Source organism: Cynocephalus volans, chromosome 3, assembly GCF_027409185.1.
Source record: "Cynocephalus volans isolate mCynVol1 chromosome 3, mCynVol1.pri, whole genome shotgun sequence".
Taxonomy (NCBI): Eukaryota; Metazoa; Chordata; class Mammalia; order Dermoptera; family Cynocephalidae; genus Cynocephalus; species Cynocephalus volans.
In genome coordinates, this window is record NC_084462.1 from 175,423,058 (window position 1) to 175,446,417 (window position 23,360).

Below are 23,360 nucleotides of genomic sequence, written 5' to 3' on the forward strand. Positions count from 1 at the left end.
TAGGTCTAATAGAGTTTGTTTTATAAATCTGGCTGCTCCAACATTGGGTGCATACATATTTATGATTGTTATGTCTTCTTGATGGATCAGTCCTTTTATCATTAAGTAGTGTCCCTCATTGTCTCTTTTTATGGTTTTTAGTTTAAAGTCTATTTTGTCAGATATAAGAATAGCTACTCCAGCTCGTTTTTCTTTTCTGTTTGCTTGGTAAATCTTTTTCCATCCTTTCACTCTTAGTCTATGTGAATCTTTATGGGTGAGGTGGGTCTCTTGTAGGCAGCATATAGTTGGGTCCTGCTTTTTGATCCAGTCGGCCAGTCTGTGTCTTTTAATTGGGGAATTTAAGCCTTTTACATTAAGAGTTGTTATTGAGAGGTGTTGATTTATTCCTAGCATTTTATTGGTTGTTTGGTTGTCTTGGGTGTCTTTTGTTCCTTGCTTTCTGATTTACTGTTTGTTTTCTGTGTTTGTTGGTTCCTTAGGTTGTAGATAGTGTTTTTGTTAGCTTGTTTTCTCTTCATGAATGCCATTTTTATTATACTAGCGGGTTTAGATTTTTCTTGGGTTTTTATGGCAGTGGTAGTTATTTTTCAGGAACCAAACCCAGTACTCCCTTGAGGATTTCTTGTAAGGGTGGTCTTGTGGTAGTGAACTCCCGCAGTTTTTGTTTGTCTGAGAAATATACTATTTGCCCCTCATTTCGGAAGGATAGCCTTGCAGGGTAGAGTATTCTTGGCTGGCAATCTTTGTCTTTTAGTATTTTGAAAATATCATCCCATTCCTTTCTAGCTTTTAGGGTTTGTGATAAAAAGTCTGATGTTAACCTGATTGGGGCTCCCTTATAGGTGATTTGACGCTTCTCTCTTGCAGCTTTTAAGATTCTCTCTTTATCTCTGAGTTTTGCCAATTTGACTATGACATGTCTTGGAGAAGGTCTTTTTGGGTTGAATACATTTGGAGATCGTTGAGCTTCCTGGATCTGAAGATCTGTGATTTTTCCTATACCTGGGAAGTTTTCTGCCACTATTTTGTTGAATATGTTTTCAATGGAATCTCCATTTTCCTCCCCTTCTGGAATACCCATGACTCGGACATTTGATCGCTTATGGTTGTCTGATATCTCTCTCAGATTTTCTTCAATGTCCTTGATTCTTTTTTCTTTCTTTTTGTCTGCTTGTGTTATTTCAAACAGCCCATCTTCAAGTTCAGAGGTTCTCTCTTCAACTTCGACAAGCCTGCTGGTTAAACTCTCCGTTGTGTTTTTTATTTCGCTGAATAACTTCTTCAGTTCAGCAAGTTCTGCTACATCTTTTTTCAGGACATTGATTTCCTTGTACATTTCCTCTTTCAGATCCTGTATACTTTTCCTCATTTCATCATGATATCTAGCTGAGTTTTCTTGTATCTCATTCAGTTTCCTTAGAATTATCACTCGAAATTCCTTGTCAGTCATTTCAAGGGCTTCTTGTTCTATAGGATCTAGAGTTTGAGATTTATTAACTTTTGGTGGTGTACTTTCTTGATTTTTTTGTATTTCTGGTATCTTTTTTTTGGAGTTTATTCATTGTGGCTGGGGGTTTCACAGTTCACCGGTTTGAGACTAATGACTAACTAGGATGTTGCTCCCTCCGTGACTGCTCAGTTGGCCTCTTGTGCCTTGTGTGTGTGGTTGTCTCGGGTCTTGGGCTTCTCCGGGGAGCCACCTTTCTGGTCAGCTTGGACTCTGCTGGGCTGGTGGATCACGTACCACAGGGTGTATGATCTCTGTTGAGCTTTCACTTCCTGTGCAGGACTTCTCCCTGTTCCGTGTGCTCTGGCCCAGGCTGTTAGATCGTGCAGTGGTGACCCCACCGGGTGTGTGGTTTCTGTCGAGTCTCCCCCTCCCTGGCCGCACGTCTCCCCACTCTGTGCGCACTGTGCTGGGCTGGGGCGTGTCTTCTGCACCCCTCGTCTATCAGCTGGGCCTTCAAGACCCTGCTTGGCACCGCCTCACCCAGGAAGTCTACCAGGTTTCTGCTGGGCACAGACGACTGGTCTCTCTGGGTTAGCACTATGTAGATCTTTCTCAGGTCTTGTTCACCTTTGTATCCCCCCAGTATAAACCGAGTCTAGCGCGCACCTGCAGCCTGGTCTCCGGCAGGTTCAAGCGGACCTGGGAACTCTCCTACCACACTATTCCCAACCAGACATTCGTTAGGCTTTTTTCCAAACTGGTGGCCACAGAGATGGTATCTGCCTCCCAGTAACAGGGAGTTTACCTGGGGCCGGAGTCCACGGTATGGTGGAGTGACAGTCGGCCCGCCCGTACTTCCTTGCCGTCCCGACACTGGCCCGGGACACCCCCTCCACCAGCCCCGCCAGAGAACCGCGGAGGGAGTGGGAGCGGAGGCCCCCGCGCCAGGCCAAGCAAGTGGGAGGGCTCAGTGATGGCCGAGCAGGGCGGAGCTGCCCGCACCTGGGAAAATGGAGGCAGCACTGGGGCGGTGAGTGGCCTGGTGGTGCAGACGGGAGCCTCGTGGGCATCCACCCCCCGAACAGAGCTATGCCAGGGATCACTCACAGTGCTGTGCCAGGTCGGGCGCTCGCTCTCTGTCTCTGGTTTGCCGCCTTTCCCAGTTCTCAGCCGCTGCCGCCTCAGGCTGTTCAGTCGCAGCGCGGCTCGGGCGCTCCCAGGAATCTTCTTTAATGCCGGCCTGAAACCTCGAATCCTGAATAGGGCAGCTGGCCGCCTTCAGCGCGGCCCCGGCCTCCGGGATCCTGGCTGCATCCACAGCAGCCCTGGCGCTGTGTTCCCTGTTTCGAGACTCGCTTTTGCAGCGAAGAAACAGTTCTTTTCCTGCTCCACACTTCAAAGCTGTTGTCTGTAAATGAGGCAGCCTCTCCTGCCGGGGGCAAAGTGGCGGTCACCCCCCACGACCGGCCAGCAGCAGCAGTCCTCCCTTAAGAGATGGCGAGAGGAAGGTCCACAAGATTCCCGGCTGCCTGAGGCCCAGTGGCCACCTTTTCCACCTCAGCTACTCCGCGCCAGCCGCCGCAGCCGCCGCCATCTTGAAAAAAGCCCCACCTGCAGCCCTTAGGCCAGAGGCCTCTCCCCCTACCCAACGCCTGGCTGCAGGAAACCTGCCCACCAGCAGCAAGTCCAGCAAACACATCTGTCCGAGGAGGAATAAGCCCATGTGTGGCGCACCAAACACCTGGGATCCATAATGGGAAGGGCCTGGGCAAAGGGCTCCCTAATCCCCCAACACACCCTCCAGCCCATCTCCCTAGCCCACTGTGTATCGCCACAGACTCTTGAGTTGGAAGGAAAATACTCAGCTCACAATTCCACAGTTTCCAGAACATGCGCCATCTTAAAGTAGTAGAAATAAAGATACTGCTACCAACAACAACTAATAATAATAACAACAACTATGGTCGCTCCTTGAATTGTGATTCACCTGCTGTTAGGCTCTGCGTTTAATACCATGTGCATCTGTCGGCTCAAGAAGTCCTCACAGCACCCCAGTGAGGAAAATATTCTTATTAACTTCATTTTACAGATAAGAAAGGTAAGGCACAGACAGGATGAGGAATCGGTCCGTGGTCACGCAGCTCCTCGGGAGCCAGTCGGATGTGGAATGCAGGTGGCCCCACTCCTTGCTCTTGCGCTCTCTCTGTTGGAGAAGTAGGGGTTGGCGTTACATGTTGCTATTGGGCATGTGTATTTTTACCCCTTATTTCAGCTCATAAATTCACCTAAGGAGCTAACTACCTGTCCAGTTTAAGTGTTTGACAACAAAGGCAGCCACCAGGAGAGCCCAGGAACGTTACTAGAGCTGCGTGTGATGAACATCTGGGCTGCCCTAGAAAGTATGATTCAGTAGGGGTCTAGTAGGGGTGTGTGTGTGTGTGTGTGTGTGTGTGTGTGTGTGTGTGTGTGTGTGTGTGTAACTTACTGTATTTTCTCTTAAGTAGCACTGGTTAGCCACCATATAACCAGCTTATAACAGATGATGCCTTTGAGTGAGCAAGATTTAAAGAAACAAACGTCTCAGCATAATTCCGCAGCATTCTCACTAATCCTCAAAGGGACAATTACTCTAAGACTTCTGTCTCAGTAACCACATCCCTCTGTTGTGAGGAGCTAATCAAACTTCCCGAGGATAAACCTGTCTCATCTCCAGCTGGCCTGGCCCTTCAGCACATTCTGAAGTCAAAAGCCCTTGCAGGCAGCTTTTCTTACCTCCTAATGCTTTTCTGCAGCAAGTCGCTCCGTCAAGTCATTGCTGAGCCTTCCCTGGCAATCAAGGTGCTCTCCCAGAGGTCAGACAAAGGAAACAAGCTTGCGTTTGTGGCTCCTCTGCCAGTGGGGGACAGAGCCCGGGCTGCATCCTGGCCTGACCTCCCAGGCCTTGTCTTTCCACCTCAACCACGTGATGAGCGACCCCCATCCCTAAATGTTCCCAGTTAATCCAGAAAGAAAGAAAGCAAAAGGACCAACAGCTCTTTGAGTTTTCCTTCTGTTAATCTACTCTTCTGTCTTCCCTGCCTGTTGCAAAAACTGACACGGAGATTACAGCCACCGTGTGTGTCTTTACATCAATAATTTGAAACGCCAGCACTGTCTGTTCCAATTGGAAAGGAAGCATGTCCTACTACTTCTTGGGGAAAATTCCTCCTGCCCAGCTCCCTGCCAGCTGCTGGTAACATTCATGTGCTCTCAGTGTCACATCTCTGGGCAGCCTATGTTAGGGAATAGGTCTGGATACCTTTTCCAAACATTCCAGCTGAAACTGGGCCAGGGTTTTTCAACGGAGGGTGAGAGTGCTTTCCTCACTCCCAGGCTGGCAGGCACATCCTTTCTGGGGCTGTCCTGTGCCTCATTAGCCCTTGAGTGCCTTTAAATACTCTTGGGAAGAACCTGCTCTTGTTTCTGAGATGATGATTTTCTCCAACCAACGGAGCATAACATGACCTTGATTTTGCCCACACAAGCCATGAGCGTTTATTGAGTGCCTGCTTTGTGCAGGACACTCAGGATCAAAACCAACAGCACAGACCCCTCCTGCCCTGAATCACTAAAGGGTGGGGTTCCATACCCAAAAGAGCCATATGACCTTTATCACATAAAAAGAAAAATCTTTTCATCTGACGCTTGCAAAACATCTGGGAGGTGGATGAGGCAGGGATCATCATGTCTGTTTGAAAGTTTGGCAAGTGGAGGCCAGAGAGGTTTCGCAGCAGCGCTGATTTGCAACTGTGGGCAGGTCTCTGCTCTCCGTGCCCCAGGGTGGATGGCTGCTCTCAGGAGCAGAGGGTGAAAAGGATCAAGCTTCCTTGTAGTAAGAAGTTAACTCTCAAGAAGTCCTCTCCACCTGAGGAACAGAACTGTGGCGTCCTTTTGAGGAATAACAGAAGTCACGCACTAGTCTTTATCTGCCTTCCTGGCATTTCGTGTGTTCCCCGCAGCAATCCCGTTCAGGCCAGCTCTGCTGCACAGCCTCGCTGCTGGCGGGGGTTGCACGTGGCGCTGGCCCCTTTAATCTCCCTGGCCCTGTTTTCTTCATAACACAGTGTGCGCTCTTTTCCTCCTGGGCACCAGTGGGGGGCTTTGACATGGCTTCCTGAACACAGGTGGGGGAAGAGTCTTTCTCTGGCTTCTGACCCAGTTGGGCATATGGAAATAATTGTGAGTGAGGTTGCACATATCTGAGCTGGCTTGTGTCAGCAAGGGACAGCCACCACTATGTCTTCTGCTCCCTGCTCACACAGGTGTCCCTGTGGAGCAGGGAGTGCAGGGTGCAGCGGGCTCACCTGGGAGCCATGTGGGTTGGAGGAGACTCTGGTGTATTCAGAAGCTCTCCCGGATATTCTGACATGCACCTCTCCTGGAGAACCTGGCCTGTTGTGGTTGCTGTTTGTTTCAGGCCATCGTTACTACCGAAAATCATTTTGCTATATGGAAGAGGGGAGGCTAAAGCAGAATCCAAAAGGACCCACTCAAGGTGGTAAAGACACTGGTTGTGCCATTGCTCTGCCACCTCTCCCGCCCCCAGATGTATGTGCTCTCTGGTGGAGAGTCACGCTCTCTTTCAATTTTATTTCTTTTGTTTGCTCCCCTACCCCTCTCTCTCCTTCTCCTCTTTCTTTTTCTCTCTCTTTCTCCAAAATAGGGGTCATGTGTTTTTTCTCCTTGTACCTCTGGCTTCCAGCCTGTCCCCAAAGTGTCTGTTTAGTCAATGAATGAATGAATAATTGAACAAGCAAATTTCCCACCCATCACCCTGAGATTCATTCATTCTTTTCTTTCTTTCTTCTACCCAGTGAAAGGGAACTTAATATGATTAGGAGATGCAGGCCCGCACAGGGGACACTCATTTGGTTCCAGTGATGCTGTTGAATCACTCCACATATGCTTTTAAGTGGGGTAGAATGAGGACTAATTTACTAATACCTTTGCCAGCTATTCCCCAAGGGAAAACCTCACGATTCCCCATTGTCTCGTTTGCTCAGCTGCTGACATGCGGTAAGCGGCATGAACTTCTGATAGCTGAACCCATAGAGGCTTGGACAGCCCCTCCACCCACAGGAAGCCACGGCCAGGTAGAGGAGGTCGTCAGGTGCAGCCAGGCAGGTGGAGTCAGCCCAAACTGGTCCTGGCTGTTTCTCCTTGAGGTTCTCAGCCAGCCTCCTCTAAAAACAAGCTGTGGCTCTGGAGCTTGTCCAGGGCCCCCCTGAGTTGTCAATGGGAACCATGGGATGTGCTGTGGAGGACAGGGTCCCAGGAGACCTGGACCACCACCACCAGCTGAGCATTTCTGTCGCTCCAGGACAAATTTCCCTTCATTATTGGTAATCAAAGGTGATGTGCTCTGATGAGACAGCGTTTTTTCTCCTGCTGTGTTGTGCTGAGTTACTATGGCAACAGCTTCAAAAGAGGTGAATTTGCTTTTTTCCTCTTAATTCTGTAATGCTCTCAGGCTTTCCAAAAATATCCTCATTTCCTGGGTCCTACTGTGGTTCTAGGCATATTGGGCACACAGCAAATGAAGCCCCTTTTCTATCTTGTATATACTGCATCAAAGAGCTCAATTCACAGCAATTAATTGAGCAAACTTTTTTTGAAAATATAAAATGTTTTTAGCATCTGCTCTATGTAAGTAGATGTGGTAGGCACTGAGATTCCAAGACAAATTACACTCAGCTTGGATCCTTAAAGAGCTCATACTTCCTAAGAAAGACAAGTACGTAGCTAACTATAATATAATGTAGTATAACAACATTACATAAGTACACGGCCAATTATAACTAACATAAGTAACATAGTTATAGCTAACTATAATATGATGTAATATAAAAACATAGTATAATGTAATGTAATATAAATATTTTGTCAGTTGTAGGAGTAAATTAGTGTGGGGCCCCGGTGGAGAAAGCTATTAATTCATTCAGCCTGGAGTGATAAGGTTTAGAAGTCGGCAGACCTGGAGTTTGATTCCTGATCAAATGTGTATGAGCTGTGCAAGCTCAGGGAAATGACTATACCTCTCTGAGCCCTAATCCCTCATCTCATGCTGGGCTGTCAGGAAGATGAGGGGACACCAGGAAATCACAGCACCCAGGCCCAGAGCAGCCCTTACTCAGGAGTTACTGCTCATCCCTGTTCAGCCCCTGGGATGCTAAAGAGAGGCTCAGGATGGGACACGAGCCTAGACGGAGGATACCCCGGCAGAGGAGGGGCAGGCAATCACCTTGGGCAGCAGCAAGTTGGCCACATAAAAATGCCTGGCCTGAACCCATCACCATATCTGGGCTCCGGGTGGGACCCCTTTGGGAGCTGCTGCTGAGCAAAACAGATACCACAGTGGTTCAGTACCACTAAGACTGGCATTGAAATAAACACAGACATTGCTCTAAACATTCTCAGAGTGCAGTCAGTGCAGGTCCCGATGTCGCCACGCCTGGTCTCGTGGGGTGCTGCAGGCGTGACCTCTACCTTACCTGCGTTGGAGGTGGCCCCTTATAGTGGTTCCAGAGAGGGTTGTGGGGTGATGTCTCACCACGCTCTTCCTTTCCATGTGTACCTCAGTTTCCTTACCTAAAAAAAAGGATGATGATAGTACCTGTCTCACAGGGTTGTCGATGATAAAATACCATGCTGCCCATAATGTGCTCAGCACATACCTGGCATAGAGCAAGCTCTCAATAAATATTAGCTTTTATTATTTTTATTTTTATTTCATACACGTTGCTTTTCATTGAAAACTCTCCAGCATTAGCCAATGAGAAACATTAGCCAGTGAGACTGGCAGGTTTTGATAACAGGCAGCAAATATTTCCATTAGCGGCAGCCTACATGGAAGAAAAATACAGAAAGGGTTGATGGCTATCTGAGTGTTAGAAAGTTCAACAAAAGGGCAGAATAATGTTCTTTCAACAAAATAGCCAAGATTTGAGGCCAGTTCTCTGTAGGATCACTCCAAAGTATTACAGGGCTGGGTGACTTAATGAGGAAACCTTTCGGGTTTGGGGATCTGGATGAGGCCTGGGTGCCATTCCCAGCTGCATGATCCGAGTGATCATGGGCAAGGTGCTCAGTGCTCAGTCCAGTGGGCATTGACCACAGACTGAGTTGGCACTGATTCCAGCCTTCAGCTTCTCCGTCTGTAGAAGGAGGCAGAACCTGCCTGTGGATACCATCACCGGTAGTAGAAAAGACTTTCTTACTTCCAGATAAGACCAAAGCAGGGTCTGTTTGGAGCTGTTTATTTCTACCTCCATCAGGACGAGCGTGTGTACGATGCAGCTGGTTAGTACCACTGGCAGGGACAACACAGCTGCATTTGTCAGCAAAAGCCTGTGCACCAGGCATCTGTAGAAACAAAGTTTCTGTCCATTGGTACCTTGTGACCTGTTGCAGCACATTATACGTTCCAGCCACTGTGCTGAGCACTAGGAAACTGACGGTTAATTGAATGTGCCAACTTGACTGCACCATGGGATGCCCAGATTAAACATTATTTCTGGTGTGTCCATGACAGTGTTTTCTGGAATGAGGTTACCATTTGAATCAGTGGACCTAGTAAAGCAGATGGCCCTTGCTGATGGGGGGGCCATAATCCAATCCATGGGGGGCCTGAATAGAACAAAAAGGCAAAGGAAGGAGGAATTCACCCCTTTTGTTTCCTGCCTGCCTTCTTGAGCTGGGACATTGGTCTTGTACCAGGATGTACACTGTTGGCTCCCTGGTTCTCAGGCTTTCAGATTCAGTCTGAATTACACCGCAAGCTTTCCTGGGTCTCCAGCTTGCAGACAGCAGATTGTGGGACTTCTTTGTCTCCATAGTTGCATGGGCCAATTTCTCATCATAAATCTCTCTTCTCTATATATTTTATTGGTTCTGTTTCTCTGGAGAACCCTGATGAGTACAGATTTAGTGGAGACTATTGATTTCCATGATAATAATCGTGCAGTATTGCAAGGTACTCCCTAATACTCAGTTTGAATTCAGGCTCTGGGACTTTGGGAATATTTAACCCATTGAAACCTTGGTTTTGCCATCTGTAAGATGGGCAGATAGCACCTCACTGTGAGGTGCCATTGCTAACCAGGGCGGGTATGGGATGTGCATGAAGCAAGGTGACATGAGATGGAGACTTGGAGGCCCAAGCTGGAGCTGGGACAGCCTTCCTGGGCAGGCAGGGTGGCTTTGGAATGCTTTAGTCTCCTCCACTGGCGTCAAAGGCCCAGCTCAGAGCCTGATATCTGACCCTGGCCTTCTGTGAATTACTCATGTGGTGGAGTTGTAAGTTTTAAAGTACTTCAGTATGTATTGTTTTAAAGAAGATGGCTCCCTGCTTTATTTTGAGATCATTTCTTCCCAGCACATGCCAAACTGATCTTTATTTTTACAACCTGGAAGTTTATATGGTACCTTTGACACAAACCCCTTCTTACTGAGAAATCTTCAAAACTGAACTTATTAGCATTTCTTCCAGCACCTTCCAAAGATCCCAGGGGAGGAAAATGACAGAGCAAGGCATTGTCCTGCCTCCACGTAATGCTGTGTGCCTATGAGCCCTGCTCCAGGAGCGGGAGTTGCTCTATGCACTAAGCCAGGCAGATTTGCTGAAATGCCCCCCACCCCCGACCCTGCAGCCACGTGTAACCGGAGCTAGGCCAGGAGGCTGTGGCCGTGGACCCTTTGCCAAAGGAGGATTTTCCCTGGGGATGGATCTCAGGTGTCCTTCGTGAGATTGTCCATTTTCTGTGGTGATTAACTGTAGGTGCCCCAATCCCACAATCTTTACATGGTTGTTCACTTTTTAAATAAGTGATTGCCCACGTTAGTGTCCCATGAAGCTGCCTTTGCTTGGTTCTCTGCAGCTGACCTCAGGCCAGCCTTTCTTCTCTGGAGCCGGTCACAGGTCACCTCCTCATTCACATCTTTCTGCACCTTCTGAACCTGTCTCCTTTCTCTCCCCCTGGGGAAGCCTGTGGCAGATAAAGCACAAACCACATACATAGAAATGCAAGGCCTTGGGAGGAGGAGACACAATGCACGGCAGCAGTAGACCCAGTTCCTGGGTTTGAGCTGGTGTGTAGATTGCAAAGATTCAATCACCTGCACACATGAATGCTCCTATTCTTACTGTCTCTCTCTGCCTCTTTCTCTCTCACACACACACACCTTCCAGCTCTGCTTCTTGCTTGCTGCAGGACTGACCGTGGGCAAATCACTTAATCATTTCTGGAGGCAGTTTCGGTATTCACTTCTGTGAAAGCATTTAGTAGAAGCTGCCCTGCCTGTGTGAAGGTCCAAAGTGAAGGTCTGCCGGGGAAGTAGCTGCCCGCCCTGCCTGCACCCTCCCATGTGCCCTGGCATCATGTCACATTCTCCATCCTTAGGGCAGTAGGGTCCCTGGAAGGCAGCTAAATGACTGGGGCTTAATGATGGCCACATTGTGACAATCATTGTCTGCAGTTTGCTGGGAGAGCTGAGCTCACCTGCAGATCCTTGTCTGATGTGTCAAGAAGGGAGAGCAGCATCCCATGAGTCTGAATGGTCTGAGTAGAGGTTCTCTCAAAAGTCAAATGAATCAAATTCAAGATACCCATGCAAGTGTCACTGTTCCCTCTTCTTAAGGACACCTTTTAATGTATAATAGACACATGGAAAAGTGTACAGCTTGATGCATTTCCTGAAAGTGAACACCCCATGTAACCAGCACCCCAATCAGAACATAGCAGCCTCCCTGCCCAAAACCCCCTCATGCCTCTTCCCAGACTGTACCCTTCCAGGAACAATTAATAGCCTGACTCTGACACCAGGTATTAGTTTTGCCTGTTTTTGACCTTTATAAAAATCAGAATTTCTTAACCAGCACACTTGACATTTGGGGCTGGATAATTCTATGTTGTTAGAGGCTCTCTTGTGCATTGTAGGATTTTAGCAGCACCCCTGACTTCCGTTCACTAGATGCCAGGAGCATCCAGTTACCCACCAGTTATGACAATCAAAAATATCCCCAGACATTGCCAAAAGTTTCCTGAGGGTCAGAGCCACCCCCAGTTGAGAACAACTGATTTTAAATGGATTCACATTTATGTTCTTTTTTGTGTCTGATAGTTTTTTTTGGTCATCATTACGTTTGTGAGATTCATCCATGTTGTTGTGTATAATTGAGTTCATAATTCTATTCTGTGTAGAATTCCACTGTGCGAATGTACCACAATTTGTGTATCCATTCTACAGTGGATGGGCGATTGGGTCCTTTCAGTTTGAGGCTTCGTGCACAAGTCTTCTGGTGACCACATGCATGCGTGTCTGTTGGTGCACAGCCTATTTTGTGAAGTCTTTTGGCTTCCTCTCCCTCTAGTGTTCATGTGGCCCCCAAGCCCTCATCATGTGGGGGCTTCCATCATGATGAAATGCCCCAAACAAGCCCCCAGCTGCCCTCAGCCTTCCCTGGATGTGGTCGCACAAACGCAAGTGTTCTGATTGCTGTCATCTCGGCTGCAGTGACTCTAGTCAAGCCATTAACATACTCGCCACACTGCACACTGGGATCCCCAGTCTTTAGCCATCTCCCCATAGCCCATGCCCTCTCCCCTGATGAGGTCTGGATGGCACCTCTTGACCCGGCCCCACAGCCAGCCCCAAGGGATGTTGCCGCGCAAACTTGGTGCTCCACGGGATGTGGTGAGTGAGAGCCCCAAACGTCTCAGTGGGAGATCAGCCCCAGGGCTCCCGTCTGACGGCCTCTCGCGTGACTGTCTTTTTCCTTGATCAGAAATGTTCTTCTGACCCACTGCTATGTGTTATGTATCAACCAAAGCTGCAAGATCGGGAGCTAAACTTTTCAGCCCTTGAGTCAGAATTTACTTCTCTTCTCTCTCTCTCTCTCTCTCTCTTTTTCTTTCATCTTTACAATTAAAACGGATGAAGTGGGGGACTGGCCAGTTGGCTCAGTTGGTTAGAGCACAGTGTTGTAACACCAAGGTCAAGGGTTCAGATCCCCATGCCAGCCAGCAACCAAAAAAATAAAATTAGATGGGTGAAGTGGCTCTGTGCGGGAAACCCAGGGCGTTGCAGGGACACAGGGAGAATAAGAAGCTCTCCAAGGCGTCCGTGAACCCAAGGCAGCAGGGCGTGTGTGTGTGCACGCGTGTGCGCGCATGTGTGTATGCACACGTGTGTATGCGCATGTGTGCACGCACCTCGTATGTTATGGGTGCAGTGCACATTGCTCACTGTGGGGATGGGTAGGAGAACCACAAATAAAACGCTTTGAGGACCAGAGGAAGTGGAAACTTCAAGAGGAGCTTCTGGAAATGGTAGCTGGGCCTGGAAGGTTGGTAGAATTGGAACGTGCAGAGCTGGGGCCGCCTTCTGGGTGGGAAGGATGGGAGCAGCCAGGGTGGTGGCACATGCGGGGCACCTGTCCAGAGCCTGGGGACACTTGCAGGCCTCATGCACGCTCAGCCTTGGCACCCTCCACAAAGTGCTTTCAGTGGAGTTAACCCGTTTGAGCTTCCACTCGGCTCTGGGGCTGGGGGCTGGCAGAAGTGGGTGAGGCCTCAGCAGAGGAACGAGGCCTGCTCTGAAGGGAGAAGCTCTTTCTGGAGTCCCTCTGGCTCACTCTCCCCATGGCTATGTGAGGCTAGGGAGCCCCTGGGTCGGAGTGGCCAGCAGGGTTATGATGGCAAAGGAGAGTGGAAAGTCCTGGCACACGGTGGAGCCGTCTGGACACTTGAGGAATCCTGCTCAGCACTTCCCCAGGACAGCACGTGTTCTGTGTTATGTCAGCTCCCCACAGGCCTGTGGAAAGACCACCGTGACCTCGGCAGCAGGCCAAGGGCCTCAGTTTCCCCTGCACCATTGCCAGAGATGCAGTGAAATCTGGCGCTGTAGACAGAGCCTGGACTTGGGTTGGGGCCCAGCCTGGCTCTGGGCTCTTGGTCCCCAGCTGCAGCCTGTGCAAGGGGAACATCACCGCCACCTCCTGCAGAAAGTGAATGCCACATGCCTGGCTCAGAGCGAGCACTGCAGAAATGTCTGCACCCTTCCGAGGCGCTGTTGGGTGCACAGTTCTCTACGCTTAACAAGTGCATAGAGCCCTGTGACCTTGACCACAATCAAGATTTAGAACTTTCCATCACCCCTAAACATGTCCTCCTGTGATTCTTTATAGTCAGCCGCCCCCACCCCTAACTCCTATTGTCCACCCTATAGTTTTGCCTCTTCCAGAATATGTAAATGGGACCATACAGTACGTCGCTTTCCCATCTGACTTCATTTGGCATCACCTAATGCATTTGAGGTTCACCCATGTCGTTGGTACATCAATAATTTGTTCATTTTTATTGCCGAATAATATTCCATTGTGTGAACCTACCAGTTTTTCCACCTTATCTGTTGAAAGGCATCTGCTTGTTTCCAGTTTGGGACAATTACAGTTTGCAATGACTGTTGCAAACATTTGCACACAGGTTTTTGTGTGGACGTAAGTTTTCATTCCTCTTGGGTAAGTATGTAGGAGTGAGATTTCTGGGATATGTGATTCGTAAACATTTTCTTCCAGTCTATGGCTTATCTTTTCATTCTCTTAACAGTGTCTTTCACAGAGAAAAAGGTTTTAAGTTTGATGAAATCCAGTTTGCCAGCGTTTTCTTGTGTGGATTATGCTTTTAGTGTTGGACCTAAGAACTCCCTGCCTAACTCAAGGTCACAGACATTGTTCTCCTGTATACTTTCCTAGGGGTGTTATAGCTTATGTTTACATTTAGGCCTCTGATTCATTTTGAGTTGATTTTTGCATCAGGTATGAGTTTTGTTTTTGTTGCTGATATTTTGTAATTTTTGTGTGAGATTGGGTTTCAGGCTCATATGTCTTTACATATATTTTGCAGGTCAGTGTTTACTTGTGCCACAACCATTGCTGAAAAGACTATCCTTTCTCCATTGAATTGCCTTTGGGATGTTTTTTTTAAAAAACTAACTGATCATATTTATGTGAATTTATTTCCAGACCCTCTATTCCGTTCCATTAATCTGTGTATCTATCCTTTTGCCGACACTCACTGTCTTGATAAGTGTAGCATTATAGTAAGTCTTGAAGTAAGGTAGTGTAAGTTCACCAGATTTGTTCTCTTTAAAATTGTTTTGGCTATGTTTGGTTCTTTGTCTTTGCATATAAATGTTGGAATCGGCTTATTGATATCTACAAAAATACCCTCTATGATTTTATTGGGATAGCATTGAATCTACATATCAATTTGGGTAGAACTCACACCTTAAGCATATTGAATCTTCTGGTTCATGACCACAATATTTCTCCCTATTTAGATCTTCTCTGCTTTATTTCATCAGTATTTTGTTATTTTCAACATTCAGATTATGCACATTTTTTTTAGATGTATACTATTTTATTTTTTGGCATTATTGTAAATGGTGCTTTTCAATTTTGAATTCCGATTGTTCATGCTCGAATATAGAAATACAATTGATCTTTTAATATGGAGCTTGAATTCTACCACCTTTTTAAACTCACGTGATGATTTTGTGAATTCCTTGCGATTTTCTATGTAGACCTTCATGTCTTCTACAATTAGAGACAGTTTTATATCTTCTTTGTATATAAAGAATCTATATGTCTTTTATTTCTTTTGCTTGAGCTAGCTAGAACTTCCAGTATGATATTGCATGGGAGTGGTGAGATCAGACATCCTTGTTTTGGCAGCTCTAGCGAATTAATATAGTGGGTCTTATTAAAGTTCTTTGGAGAATGTTGTTTTGTTTTAGCATGTCGGGTTTGGTCTGCAAATTCTGCTTCACCTCCTGTAAGCAGTGGTTGCAAGTCAGCCTGTGCAATGCTGTTTGGGTCTGTCTTGCATATGCACCTCTCAGGAGTTTGTCTGGACATGGGCAAGGGCTTATGTCATAGTTCAGTTCCCAGAGCCTTTACTGTGCTTCTTTAGGTCTCTTCTGTGCATGCACAGCTTGGAGTGAGCCCTGAATGTGTGCAGGTTCACACACAGACGTAGAGGGTCCCCTTGTCCGTCTTCCTCTCCCTGACACTCTGGCTCCCAGGGGCCTTTTTTCCTGGCCCTCTAGCTAGTCAGTGTTTCCATCAGCTGTATTCTCCCACAGGTCTGCATAGGTCTGCACTCCCGGGGCACCCTGTGGGCGAAGCAGTGAGAGAAAACAAAGAAAAGATCAAGGGAGCTCCTCCACATCTTCAGACCACAGGGAGCCTTCTCTAGTTTCCTCTGGTCAGCGGGAAGGGGTTTTTCTTGTGCTCTAGGCTGCTGTGTCACTGCACCACCATCACTGTCATAGCAGCACAGAGCAGCAATGAGGCTGCCTTGGGGCAGGGCTGGGAGAGAGAGAAGGGAAAAAAAATTTAAAACTTGGGGATTCAACCAAACTTCCAGCTCGTGGGTCTGGGGCTGGAATCCTCATGTTTAGGCGAGAAACAGATCCAGCAATAGAAGTGGTCCCAGTGCAGTGGGCAAAACCTGGGCTAGAGCAAGGACCATTGTCCTCCTGCAGGGCATCTCCAGCACCGCCAACCCCTTTGGTAGGTCCTGCCTGCCTGTTCCCACCCTGCAGTACTGCAGTTCCCAGGCCAGGAGACCACCACCCTGCCAGCGTGCCACACTGTTCAGTCCCTTGGTAGGAGTCCACAGACGGGAAATGAAAGCTCAGGACGCCTTTCCTTCTCTTCCCCTGAAGAGCATCAGTCCTCACCTTCAGAGCACGTTGTGAGGGATCGCCGTTCACCTCGTAGTGGCCTTTCCATTTCTTTTCTCATGTTCCCAGTGGAATTCACTCAAAATTAACCAGATTCAAAAATGGAAAATGGAGAAAATCAAAAGAGCTCCTCTATGGTGAGACCTTGAGAAGATGGCAGGTCCAGCTCTCTGCCTGGGCACCTTGGGCCTGCACAGCAGTGACAACAAGGACGGTGCCTATGGTGACGTTTCAGGAGCACTGAGTACTGACCACCCTGCATGTCACAGATACATGAATACATCCCACCCCACGGAAGCCTAGGGAGTGCTCCCCAGTCTTATGCTCATTTTACACATAGGGAAACTGAGGCACAGAGAGGGTCAGTCAGTTGCCCATGTCATACAGCTAGAAAGGAACAGTGCTGGGGCTCAGTCTCAGGCATGACTCTTCCACCCACATAATTAACCCCATCCTGTCCTGCTTCTGTCTCGATCCCTCTGCCTCGTTCCTATCTCTACTAACGTGCATGTAACACCGTTTTATGACTGTGCATTTAAGTCTGTATTCCTTTTAAATGCTGAGCCCTTGAAAGTCAGAGGTCATGGGTAACCCCTTGTCTGCCCTAGTGTCTGTCCAATGCCTCCTAGTGCAGAGCAGGCTCAGTGTCTGTTGAATGAATAATAAATGGATGGATGGAATTCTCAATTGAGCCAGCCTTTATATTTAGACCACAGGGACCTTGCGAGAACTTAGTGATGATAGAAATTATCCTTATAATGTTTGCGCTCTGGCTGGAGGCTTCTCAGGAATTTTCCAATGAACTAGGTCACCCAGAGAGCTGGACCACAGATGGTATGCTCTGAAGAGGCAAACCTGAGGACACGATCCCTTGTAGAAATTTTGAAATTGCGGCTTATTTCTCAGATTGGCCACGAGTAGAGTTGTCAGATGTAGCAAATAAAAACACAGGACACTCAGTTAAATTTGAGTGTTAGACAAACAACAAATAAAGTTTTAGGATAAGTACATCCAATGCAAAATGTAGGATATACTCACACTAAAAATACTTTTCGTTGTTATTGATCTGAAATTCAAATGTAACTGTGCATCCTGTATGTTATCTGAAGGTTTTATGCTTGCCACCCAGGCACTCCCTTCAGGCCCATCTATAACTGACTCAGGCCTTCTCAGTATTTGGCAAAGACTTCTGGGCAGCGGGTTTGACCTTAGGGATCACCCCATCTGAGCTGATCACCCCAGGAAGTAGGCCCAGAGAGGGGACAGGGCTGGAGCAGGGCCAGGACCCAGGTCTCCTGGCTCAGAGCAGCACGGCAGCACCACAGCCCACTGGGGACATGGGACAGGCAAATGTCTTTACCCCTGTATGAATCTAACTTTAAACTCCGCAGCCCAGCAGCATCCAATTCTAGCTGTGCTGGGCCCGGATGCAGCAGGACAGGCCAGGCCATCTGGGCACAGAGGGTGGGCTCTCAGGGAGGAGGGTCTGGTGGAGACCAGGGCACTGTCACAAGCCCCACCTCACAGAACCTCCACAAGCAGACTTCCATCCGCTCGTGTGTCCCTCCTCTGGCAGGTGGTCACTGTCAGGAAACCACACTTTGAAGATGTCCACTTGAAGGCACTTTCTGTTCCTTTTTCCAAAGAGGCTGGGTTTAGGAGAGATTATGTAACTTCTACCCCTTCAGCAGGAACAGATGGGGACCTGGAGGCCACCCCACTCCTCGGAGCAGCCTTACTCCTGGTGGCAGGGTGGAGACTGCAGGGACCTTCAGGGCCCTCCAAGTCCTCCGGGAAACGCTGCTCCAGTGTCCACAGTGGCCCTGCCCACTTGGAACTTCTTGGTCACTGTGTGCCACGCAGTGATCCCAACACTGAGGGAAGGGAACCCCGAGGACTGGGGCGCCATCTGGGTTCAGAGAGCAGTTAGTCCCACTGCCATGATCACAAGCATCACGTGTGTGGTGCACTCGAGTGTCCAAAGCATTGCTCTCAATTTTATGAAGTTCAAAAATACCAAAAAGTAACAGACACCCATATATCCACTGACCAGTATAGACCATATTTTAATATTTCATCATGTTTGCCTCATCTTTTTTCATAATAAACGATTACAGATGAAATCAGCCTCCTTTGCTGCCCATATCCCTTTGACTCAGAGGCAGCCTGTATCGTGAATCTGACTTCACAATCCACGCCGATACTTTTACTCACATATATGTGGATCCACGCATAATATACAGAATTGTTCTGCATGCTTCCTTCTAATTTTAGGAGGTGCTATCTGAGTTTATTTTGTGACTTGCCTTTCCCCCCAGAAAGCATTCTTCACCAAGTGTAAGAGCCTCCCACCAGCCCCCTTCTTTATTATTTTCCCAGCTTTTAAGTGAGGAACTTGAGCCTCAGAGAAGTTATGAAGTGGGCTAGGTCACACAGCGAGGAAACGTTGACTCTGGGGTCAAATCTCATCATGCTCTCAGGATTCCTGGCTAATGGTCCTAGAATTCACTCACTCACCAAATATTTTTTGAGTGTCTGCTCTGTTCTAGACATTGGGGATACCATAGCAAACAGGGACGGACGATTCCTGCCTTCTGGATGGTAAGGTTGGGAAGCACAGCCTTTATAGATAACATTGACTTTGAAGTTTTAGGTGCATTCCTCCAGGAGTCTTCTCTTCAACAAGCCAACATTTGTCTGATCTTAATGTGAACAGCTCCTCTGATAGAGAAATAAGCCTCCCAAGTCCCCCTCTCCCCCCCATGTTGTCCTGATTGGCAAGGAAACTTGTCTTCTTGTTCTGACTCCATGGGCCACACTCTTTTCTGCATGATAGCCCTTCTAGTGTTTGAAGTTAAGGGTTGGACCTCTCAAGTGTGCTCTGAGCCAAGACTTCACCCAAAGATTCCATTCTCAAAGGTCCAGGGGTTACACCTGACCACTGGTATGAAAGACCCAGTTGCTTGTTTCAGCAATGGCATGTGCTGGAGGGGCATCTCCAAAAGTGACTTAAAAATAGACCAGGGCTGGCTGGGCAGCCTTTAACAGTGACCTTCCAGATGCTTCTCTCACCACCTGCCTCTGCGGTGACTTCAGCCAGTGTCCCCTCATTCCGATCATGAGCCGGCTCCTGATCAAATCTTCCTAACTTCCAAATGATAGAATTGGGACAGACCTTTTTTTGTTTTCCATCCATGAGATTTTGCTGTTTAAAGTTATTTTTGTGTCTAACCCAACACTTTGAATTTAGAATCTATTTTACAAAGGGAAAAACATCAAAACAAAGCCAAACCAACAACCTGAGCCAGAAGGATTGAGCAAAAGTGCTGGTCAGATTTGGAGCATCTCTCAGCAGTCTGCCTCAGCATCAGTTGGGGTGTGGGCGGTTGTCTGTTAACAACTGCAAGTGAGTACCTGAATAATGGATCACACAAAAAGTACACGACTAGAAATGCCTGCTTCCTGATCCCCTCACTTCAGCTTATGCAGTTGGATAAGAGATGCATAGAATACTCTCGGTTTTGAACTACTCCAAGAACATGGAAGGAAAGAGTATTAGCAATGATTGAGTGATGACCTTGTGCCACGTTTTATCATGCATAATCTACTCACTGCTTGCAACCATTACTTATGGGAAGGGAATCAAAGCCAGTGGTTAAGTGCCTCACCCAAGGCTGCACTGTGTGTGGCATAGCAGCATTCACCCGAGTCCTGCTGGCGCCAGGATCTACCCTTGTCCCCCACACTCGGAGCAGCAGAATCAGTCCCACACTGATCATACTCTCCGGCCGTTCTGAGCTGTCACTGCAGGTGCAGAGCAAAAAAGGGGTGCACACCAGGGGACCATCCCACCGCTGGGAGCTCTGGGATTGGGACTTAGTAAGGGCACCCTGTGGGGAGCCCTTCTGCTGATTTCGTTTTCAGTCATCCCACATGGTTTTCCTTGTCACCTTGTTGTGTATTAAGAATGGGGCTGAGGGAGTCTGTGATGAGTAGTCCATGCCCTTGTTCTCTGTCTAAAGGGAGACAGACATCAGCTATGTAAGCCATCCTGGCCTGTCCTGAGTTCCCCAAGTGGTCCCTTCCCATCACTACACCCCCGGGGTGAACAGCTGCCCTCTTTCCACCTAAAGGACAGAGCTGTGATGTAAATTAAAACTCCGAGCTCCTCCGAGTTGGGCCCATCAGAACTTGGTCTTCTCAGCTGAAGCAGGTGCTTGACAGCCACCTGTTGACTCAGTAATGGTCATGCTTTAAAAAGAGGCCACTGAAATGCAATGCCGGTCAAGCTCAGAGCTGCCTAACAGGAGCTGCCAACCACCCTCATGCCTCTATGCATCCAGAGCCCAGGAGGGGGTCTGGCCCGGAGTCAGGAGGCTGCGTGCAGAGCAGGAAGCTCCCGGCTCCACTGTCAGACACTCCTGCTCTCAACCCTGACACCACCACAGATTAGTGCTGTGACCTTGACCTCTGCTTACCCATCTGTAAAATGGGAATACAGTGGTACCCTCCACCAGGATAGGTGAGTGATCAAATTAGAGTATTTTAAGATCCCTAGCACATCCCCAGACCATAGCAGGGGCTTATGCTGATAGAAGTTACAGTGCTCAATAAATGTGTATCCAGTGAAGACATAAATGTCTAGTGTTCATTCAGTCAGATCCCATCTAAAAGAAACATTTAGTATGAGCCAAATAGGCACCAAAGCCAACTGTGAGGTTTAATGCACATCGATGTTCTGTCTGTCACCTGGGTTAGAGCAGGGAGGGGCCTCTTCATTGCTGTGTCCAGGGTCACCCCCTCCTTTTGAGCACCCCACCTCCCCACCCCCAACCTGGAGTCTGAGCAGCAGAGAGCCTTTAAAAATGGTAATACGAAGTTCTGATCCCTGGATGCAGCATTCTGCCATCTTTATGGGTGGCGACGCACAGCCCAGGGCTGGGAATTAGAATCGCTCTTCTGGGGGCAGTTTGTTGCTCTGCAGCAAAGGCTCTGAAATGTTCATCCCTGTTGACTCAGAAACTGTGTCTGGGAGTCAGCCCCCATGAATAAAAATGCACGTGCAAGGATCTTTGTACACCCAAATGGGTGTGCAAGAATGTTGACCAGTGCGTTAGTTTTCAGAGGAAAAAATGGAAAATCTTTAATCTTCACCTCTAGGGGAATGGTTAAATTATGGCTTGTACTTATGACAATATTACACAATTGTAAAAATGGAAATTTAATGGGCTTTTTAATACAGAGATATAATATAAAACCACATATTTAAATGTATTCTCTCTCACACACATAAAAATTGGAAAGAAAAAATATCAAAATGTTAACAGTGATTATGTGGTGAGTTTATGATTTTCATTTTTTTCTTTATCCGCTTTTATATTTTCTTAGCATTCTATACAGAACGTATATATAAACATGAGGGTATTTCAACAAGTTCATGGAAAAATAGAATTGAAAGATAATATAAATCTTTCCATGAACTTTTTGAAGTCCCCTCATATATACTAAGAATACGTTATGTTTTAAAATTGGAAGAGGAATAAAGGCATTTTGCAACTCATGCTGTCGTGGAAGGGCCTGGCATGCAGGGGGTGGGAGGGTTGGGCCTGTAAGTCCCCATGAGTGACCAGCTGGCTATGGGACAAGTGCCTTAATGCTTTCATGTGTAGCGTGGACATGAGAGCTTCTGCCTCAAAAGGTGGCTGTGAATACTGATTCTTACAGATTAAAATATGCGCTCTCAATTATAAGAAAACCAAAGCAAAGCCCCGTTTTGCAACCTCCTGTAGAAGCTGTAGTTTCATGAGGGGTTGCTTGACCTGGCCGGCTTCCTCTTGGAGGGAATTTCTCCCCGAGCCTCGGGCCCTGGCTCATGCTCTCTCTCTTCCTTCACAGCTGCCCATGATGGGAGGAGCTTTCATGGACTCACCCAACGAGGACTTCAGCACCGAGTATTCCCTGTTTAACTCATCTGCCAACGTCCACGCGGCCTCCAACGGCCAGGGCCAGCTAGATGAGCCCCCTCGGTCCTCCAACGACGCCGTCTTGCTGTGGATTGCCATCATAGCGACGCTGGGGAACATCGTGGTGGTTGGAGTGGTGTATGCCTTCACCTTCTGAGGGAACGGGACAGCGGCAGCTTCAGGTCGCTTGCTCTCAGTGAGCTCACTGTGGGGCAAGGCTTTGCATGGGGCGCAGTCTTGCTGTTGGTCTTTGGCCACTCCCTTGTTCTAGAACCAGGAGTTCTGACCACTTGCATGCAGGGGCAGCAACCGTGCATCTGGAATTTTCCCGGGCACCCCTGATTTCAAATATCCTATGCTGTGGTCAAGCTGATTCAGAAAACATGAAAATATAGAAGTCCAGCTCCTGGAGACGTGACAGGGCATGGCCTTCTAAGAGCAGATTGGGGAGCTCTCGAAACTGCATCCCAAGAACATGAGACCAGATGGAACAGCCATTTAGGTTTGAAATGTAGACATGGTTTGAGGATCACTCGCTGGTGATAAATGATCACTCATGTGTCTTGTTTTTATGCAAACTTATCAAACCTGGGGTGTGGGGTGCTGGGGCGGGAGCAGCCCTCAGAATATTAGTGTTCCCAGCCCAATCTCAGTTTCATATTCAGCCCCTTGGAATATCAGTGGCGGTCTTGTAGGGCCATAGAATATTCCTAGTTTGGCTTAGAAATGGCACCTTTGTCACCAGACACCTGGCCCCTTCCAAGACCCAAGTGCATTGGGAAAACCCAGGACTGGGAAGGTTTCTGGTAATGCATTTGGGTTTCATGGGTAGTGGTGGTGTATTTTATCTGCTGGATGGACGTTCTCTTCTTTTTAAGAAGAGGAGAGGATGTCTTTAAAAACTAGATCTGCCAAGAAGTTCAGCTCTTCAGGCCACCCATGTGAAAATGCTCTTTCTTTCTCTTCTGAGGAATCATGGAATTTTAGAGACAAATAAGACGCTTGTCCACCTTTATGTGACGATGGGTCAGAGAGGGGCATGATTTGCCTTTGGTCACCGGGCAGGTCAGTGGAGGAGTCAGAACAGAAAGATGTCTCCTGGCTCTCGGCCAGTGCTGTCGGCCGTCACAGCAGCGCAGCAGAGACGGGGATGTCCTGGG

General features: G+C 47.9%; 1 protein-coding gene across 1 annotated transcript; it reads left to right on the forward strand.

Moving 5' to 3' along the window:
- Positions 1–17,934: 17,934 nt before the first annotated feature.
- C3H14orf132 (chromosome 3 C14orf132 homolog) lies at positions 17,935–22,357 on the forward strand. The gene is made up of 2 exons (XM_063090168.1): positions 17,935–18,162; positions 22,133–22,357. The coding sequence occupies exons 1-2, from the start codon at positions 17,935–17,937 to the stop codon at positions 22,355–22,357; spliced, it is 453 nt and encodes a 150-aa protein (XP_062946238.1).
- Positions 22,358–23,360: the final 1,003 nt, after the last annotated feature.

Bases quoted from the DNA above. Each gene is read 5' to 3' on its own strand.
- C3H14orf132 (XM_063090168.1), top strand. From the start codon at position 17,935: ATGGGGACCTGGAGGCCACCCCACTCCTCGGAGCAGCCTTACTCCTGG. The intron at 18,163-22,132 runs GTTAGTCCCACT...CTTCCTTCACAG, and splicing joins CCATCTGGGTTCAGAGAGCA to CTGCCCATGATGGGAGGAGC.